General features: G+C 36.7%; 1 protein-coding gene across 1 annotated transcript; it reads left to right on the top strand.

Annotated features, from left to right (window-relative positions):
- The first annotated feature begins 3667 nt into the window (after positions 1–3667).
- On the top strand, positions 3668–4651 carry rpr (reaper). The gene has a single exon (XM_017233979.3). It carries the CDS (start codon positions 3927–3929, stop codon positions 4122–4124), a length of 198 nt encoding a protein of 65 aa, XP_017089468.1. The 5' UTR covers positions 3668–3926; the 3' UTR covers positions 4125–4651.
- Positions 4652–6920: the final 2269 nt, after the last annotated feature.

Below are 6920 nucleotides of genomic sequence, written 5' to 3'. Positions count from 1 at the left end.
GTGCGCAGAGGAACCCCTTCCCGAATCACCTTCCCCAGCTACCGAGGGGTATGAGCGTATGACTCATCCAGGGAATCGGGTCTGGGGCCTGGGGTCTGGGAATCATCGCGGTGCCTGGCGGTGCGCTTTAAGCTTCCGACCCAGACCATCGCCGCGGATCGGTTCGGGCTCGGTTTCGGATCGTCTGCCTAAGCAGCCCTCAATGACAGGCGTTACAAAATGGGAATAACAAAAATAAGAGGTAGGAGAGTGAGTTAATGACCCCGAGTGCTACGGATCACTTGGCAATTGTCTTTGTTTCTTTTCCCAGTCTGGGCTTTCTAAATGGGAAATCAAATAAAACAAAATATTCATTTCTGACAAGATCGAAAAGCGGACGCAACCGGACCACCAGTTGGGATCATAAAAAATTAACACAAATTAACGAAACGAATCCAAAGGCAGAAAAAAGATACACAAATACAAAAGTGTGAGAAATTGAGAGTTGTCGAGATTGGGGATTGGGAACTAAGAGAGTGGGGGTACTTAAAAGAGATGACATTTCTTTCGGGGAAGGCTGGAAAACATTGCGCAATTCTGAGAATAAGTATATTGGAGCTCCGAAAACGAATCAACCTGATAAATAAAATGAAACTGAGAGGCAACCAAAAATGAATGAGCAATGTGGATTCGTGACAGATTAATCAACTTCTGAATAACCCAAATAAACAAAGATAAGCGTATTATATTATTAAGTAGTGAAGAAGTAATTTTAGAGATAATAATTTTTAATGTGAATCTAAATAATGTGAATATTTATAATTAGTTACGATTTTTATAGCACGATATTAATATTATCATTCTAGAAATATGGAGAAAGTCTTAATGATATTTGATGAATTGGAAAATTTCATTAATGATGATTAAATAGAGCATAAATCACGCCATTAAAAGCATAGAAAATTTAAGATGTGAACCTTTAAAAAAAACTGTTTTTAAATTATATCCACAGAATTTCCCAGTGAGTTGCGCAAGTTATCTCATTTTTGATATTACTCATTAAAATTTATATGTAAATGGTACGGGTATCCACGCATTTACAATTTGATTGGGCTGTGTAAGATATAACGTTTTGAGGCAGTCCCAAACAAAGACAATGACACGTCAGAAGACGGGCTTCAGGCAAAAAAACATGATGAAATTATCGCTAAAAAATTTGCTTTCGTTTGGGGAACGTAAAGTGAATTTCTGGAATCCCAATTGGGAAAACTTCCGGGTTGATCGAAAATTCGATTGACACACTTTTCTGGAATGAATCCCGTATCATGTGGGTCATTTGACATGCAGATTAAAAACTCAATCGAATGAAATGAAATCTTATTTGACAAATTCAATAAGCCACAAGACACCACCCAAATTGAAACTTTATGATATCTGGGCAGTCAAACAATTAGCTATGCAAATGATATATGGGTTCTCAACAAGTCAACCCCAAAATCGGATAACTTGTTTCTGCCCAAATCATGACTAATTTAAATAAAAATTGCCATAATTACCCGCATGACGAGAAAGGGCCGAAAATCGTGTAATCCTTTAAGAAAACATCAGCTAAATGGAAAACCCAGATGCCTATCTTAGAGGTTAAAGATTTCGCCTCATTGGGCAATTGGAGATTTAGATGATTATCTTCGAAAAAGAAAAACATTGGATTGGAAAAGGTATTCAAGAGGTTAATCATCGAACTAATTGGCATTTGAAAAAAGGCACATTAAGGACCTTATGTAGGGGGGAAAATTAGCGAAGAAGTCTGAAACTCCACCCTTTTTGGCAATGATTCAGCTACTGCCAGAAAAAAAGGTCACAACCTGAACTCCGCCCCAGAAAAATAAAACCAGACCCAAAACAAAAATGTTCAACTCGAACCACATTGGTTCCCCAACAAGCCCAGAAAGAGAGGGAACACACAGTTTTTGGCTTCCTCTTTTGGCCCGCTGGAGCATGAAACGCTGTTAGGAAGCATAAGCCACGCCCAGCCTTCAGGGATTTATGTTGGCGCGAACCCGGAAAGAAAAGACAGACGGAAAAAATAACTAAAAAGGGAAGTCCCACGCTGCTGTGCGACAGAGAGGCCTGATAAGGGAAAGAGCTAGAGAATAGACGGAGAAAAGTAGAGTAGTTCGGGCAACAATAGACCTAGACCTAGAGTAGCTGGAGAAGATGACGCAGACCAACCCCCGAAGTGGCAGGTTTACTCTGCCACAGTGGAAACACTTGAGACGCACGCCGTAAGATTTGGTTTCTATGTGTAAGTGGGTACAGTAATACGGCTTTGTGTGTGGAGTCTAAGTAAAAATAAAAGGCATACTATAAGGCATAAAAGTAATAGTTATAAAGTCTATAATTAAATAAAATTAAATAAAATATTTCTTTATATTAAGTATACGTAGGTATATTAAGTATACGCATCGTATAAAAGAGATCTTAAACAATTGGAAATATGAAACAGTAAGTCATTGTTTGGATATCATTACCAACAGAAGAGTAATTAATAATACTTAATCCTCAACGAAATTTTTGTTATATTATATATAAATGATTTCCAGAGAAATTATTCATATCGTATCATATCATATCCGACTTGTTCCGCTCTAATGGGAATAAAAATTGCACTCGAAAAATACAAAAATATGAGATGGGGGACCTCCTCCCATTGTTGTCCATATAAACTCTTCTCCTTGTGGAGTATATACCGTTAATTTATGAGATATTGTCATAATTCTTAGTCGGAAGTTTCAGATGATTGTGTAAACATTTGTAGAACGCGATCTGTTGATAAAGAGAGATATATACAGGTGGGCTCGTCAAGGCGAGAGACAGTAAAATAAAAGAAATGGAACTCAACTTTGCCCACTTGCCCATATTTCAAGTGCGGTTGCCGCCCACGCACAAACCACTCTCTTTTATTGATACACTTTCAAGGGGTACTTTGAATAAAATTACTAAGAGAAAGTAAGAAAGTCTAAATATAATCTAAAATACATTTATTTTATTCATAGTGTTTTATAAGGATATATGGATCTTATGAAACTGCTTCTTTAGATTCAAAAATAATAAGTGTTCGAAATATTAATATAATCACATAAGGAATATAATATATAGTTTCTTAGAAATATATTTTTTAACTCGAAGGAACCTAAATGGCCTGAAGTCCTACACCACCAAGTCCTACTATACCCCTTTCTCCCTCGTTAACCCACCTGCCTCCTCTGCCCAACACCTTGGCTGAAAACGTTTGTCATGCCCTGACGATTTAATACAATTAATATGCTAACTGTACTTCTCACCACATACAGTTACAACAAAGGCAGCAGCAACCCAGCCAGCAACCTGACAACAACAATTCCCTGTAGTACAAAAAAACACACTTGGCAACAGGCGCAAGGTGGCTCCGCCTCCTCCCACGCCCACAGCAAGAATTTTTTAGGTTTTTTTTTTTTTTTGGGGAGCTGCGAATGAGCCGATGTCAACAAAAATACCAAAACAAAAAAAATTTGGGAGAGAAAAAGAGCACCAGAGGCCCAATATTGAGAGCAGTGGCAGAAACAAGAGCTACCAACCACCAGACAGAGAGCGAATAAAGGCAGCGGAGCGCTCCGGGTATAAATAGCTGGCAGCAGTACTCAATTTCTCAGATACAGATACAACTCAGAAGGCGACGGATGTCGAGATAGCAGGAGAAAGCCAGCAGAACAACCAAGTGAACGAACTCGAAAATACGAAAGAAACGTGTATATTGTGTGTGCGAGAAGACAACAACAAAGAACTAACTAAATAAATATTCATTGTGCCTCCGAGCCGAGGAGAAAGTCATTGAGTCATCAAAACGTCGGCAATTGTGCAATTCCAAAAAAGGAAACTAAAGACAAAGGGATCCCAGGTCCAAAACAATGGCAGTGGCATTCTACATTCCCGACCAGGCGTCGTTGCTGCGGGAGGCCGACCAGCGGGAGCAGCAGCTCCTCCGTCTGCGGGAGTCCCAGTGGCGGTTCTTGGCCACCGTCGTCCTGGAAACATTGCGTCAATATAGCCAGTGCCTTCCAAAAACTGGAAGGAAATGCGCCAAATATCGCAAGCCATCGCAGTGAGCAATTGAGTAAACACCAGCTTAAGAGGACAACTACTACTAGCCGCCTATAGACCAGTCCAGAATCCAGAGTACAAAAGACACCACAACAACAACGCAGCCAACCCACAAAAACAAATAGCCTTTTAATGTTCACTCCAAATCAGTCAAGGATCCCCGAAGAATTTTAAGTTTACTCATCAAAGCGATTGTGATAATGGTTTTGTTTCTAAAAAAAAAAATTAAGAGAAAAATTTATAAAAAAAAAAAATTATTCAAAAATCTCAGAAAATACTTTTGAAAAATCCCCACAAATTTTGTATGGAAATTTTTTAAGACCACAAAAAAATAGTTTCTTTAGAAATAATTTACACTTAAATCATATTTAAATGAATTACTACTGTACTAGTTTGTAAGATCTTTTGTAAGCGATTTTTTCTATGTTTTTCTTAAGAGCAAAACCCAGGAAAGAAAAAAAAATAATCGAAGTTGGCTAAAAATTGCATCAATTTTTTGTCAAACAAAAAGTCAATAAAGCAATACGAAAATTAAACAAAAGTATCTTATTTTTCATATATTGATGGCGGGTAATTTTTCAGATAATTCACAAGATGCGTAAGCGGAAGATGATGACGTAAAAGAGCTGAGAAGTCGAATAATCACATTTTGAAATATTTTGAAAAATACGCTTTCACCGACGGCAAAGAACTTTCTAGATTCTTAAATGTCAATTGGCAGATCAATGATATCGACACATTCCTTTCTGTTTCCGACGGAAGAGATTTAAAAAGAAATGGCTTTTGTAAAGTATATTTAAATATTTTGTTTAAAATATACTATATTATCAGAATATATTTGTAGAAGCATTTAAAATGATGACCTATTATATATGAAGAAAATTAAATGGAAGTTCCGACGGCTAAGCGTTAGTCAATCATTTACCGACGGCTGTTTTTAATATCAATTAAAATTTTTTAAAACAACTCTAAAATAATAATTTAAAGCTCATACTGCCTTGATTATTTTAACAGAAATTGGCTAAAATATATTAGAAAAAACCTCTACTTCCAGTTCAGTTTTTTAAAGGAACTTTAATACCAAACAATTCTTTCAAACAATATCCCAATCATATTTATTAAATTTTTATAAATTTTTTAACCGGAAGAAAAAGAACGCTTTTGGCCGAACTTTTGAACTCTTGGAAAAACTTTTCAGCCACTTTAACAACATTTTTCAACAAGCGGCACCAGTCAAACACAAAGAATATTCAATTATGCAAAAAAAAAACGAGAAACAGAAGTTACAAGAATGTTTTTCAAGATTCTTCGATGCAGAAACTTTCAGAAACACCAACGAAAGACATTCTCCCTACAGCATTTTTAACATTCCCCCCGATAATGTAAAAAAATTAGGTGCTAACAAAACAATTTGCATTTTTAAGTTAATTTTTGCAGCGGAAAATGGCACGACAAAAAATCAATGTGCAATCCTTGGGGTTCCCGTCATCAGCTCCAAGGATATGACTGAACTCGCTAAGGCGAGCAAGAGTTTTAATTAAACTTTTGCACTTATGCAGCTGCCATATCCCTGTACATCCTGCAGTTCAATTCATTTTGATTGCCCAAAAAAAGTTCATAAAAGTTTGCATTGCTCGCGCAAAAAGAAATCAGAAATTTCACTTTGCCAAACAAAACTAATTAACGCTAAACAGATAAAAGTTTTGGCCACGAGCTGCTGGATTGGCATATGAAAAATAATTAACACAAGTTTATGATTATGCTGAAGCTGCGCCAAATGTCGAGCGATTTGTAAGCGAAAACAGTTGTAATAAAAATCACAGACAGAAAACATTTAATCCCTGGCAGGAAATTCTTCCAAAACTCCTTCACTCAGAGTTGTTAATTAGTTCGGAAAGTGTTTCTAATATTAGAGGAAGGAAGGATGAGGAGCCTCGGGAGGGTTAAGAGTTAAGTGAACTCAAATCAAAACAAAACTTTATCCATAAATTTCCAAGAACTATTTTCGGTCAGCAGAGGTATGCCTTTTTTTGTGTTTGGACCCTAACCTTGACTGATCTTTATCTGCTTGGTTTGTTGGCTAACCTTCCACATAATTGTCGGACATTTTGGGCAAATTTTTTTTGTCTGTTCTTTTTAAGCGAATTATTTTAAAATGCCTAGACTGGCTTCAGGCAGAAAGGTAGAAATAAAAACAATAAAATGGGGACGATCTCCGGATGCTCGTTCAAAATTAAATGAAGACAAAGAAGGATCGAAAGGCAATCTGCAGACAAAAGAAATAAAGACTAAGTAGCATTTGATTTGCCCTTTTCGAGGGTTATTTAAAATTGATTCCATGATTTTAATTTTTAAACAAACGTATACAAAACAAAATTTTTCGGTTTTTTTTGCAGTTTAATTTTTTGAATAATTTATTTTTGCTTCACTTTTCGAAAGTGTTTCTGGCTCTCGTATCCCAAAATATTTTATTTTTAGGGTTCTTGTTCGGGGTTTTTTGGTTTGCCTTTTTTTTGGGAGGTCGGACTGAAGAAAAAAAACGAAACAAAATCGAATCAGTCAACAACTAATGGCGGGCAAATTTCATTAAGCCACAGACTGGATGTGCAGCAAAGTAGAAATGTTCTGATTATGGAATTACGAAGTCCTGGGTGAGGACCAAGGATTAGCCAAAGGCGTGTGCGTGTGGACGTCGTGTAATCCATTGGAAAACTCCACCTTGGCTATTATGACAGTTGTGCAAATGGAGGAAAATTGTACAAGAGGAAATTGGATTAGATGCCCAAAATTATGAAAATGTA

The sequence above is a fragment of the Drosophila bipectinata genome, chromosome 3L (genome assembly GCF_030179905.1).
Source record: "Drosophila bipectinata strain 14024-0381.07 chromosome 3L, DbipHiC1v2, whole genome shotgun sequence".
Taxonomy (NCBI): domain Eukaryota; kingdom Metazoa; phylum Arthropoda; class Insecta; order Diptera; family Drosophilidae; genus Drosophila; species Drosophila bipectinata.
The sequence above is the reverse complement of the archived record's forward strand: the minus strand, read 5'-3'. Positions and strand labels throughout refer to the sequence as shown.

Coding starts and splice junctions, on each gene's coding strand:
- rpr (XM_017233979.3), top strand. CDS start 3,927: ATGGCAGTGGCATTCTACATTCCCGACCAGGCGTCGTTGCTGCGGGAG.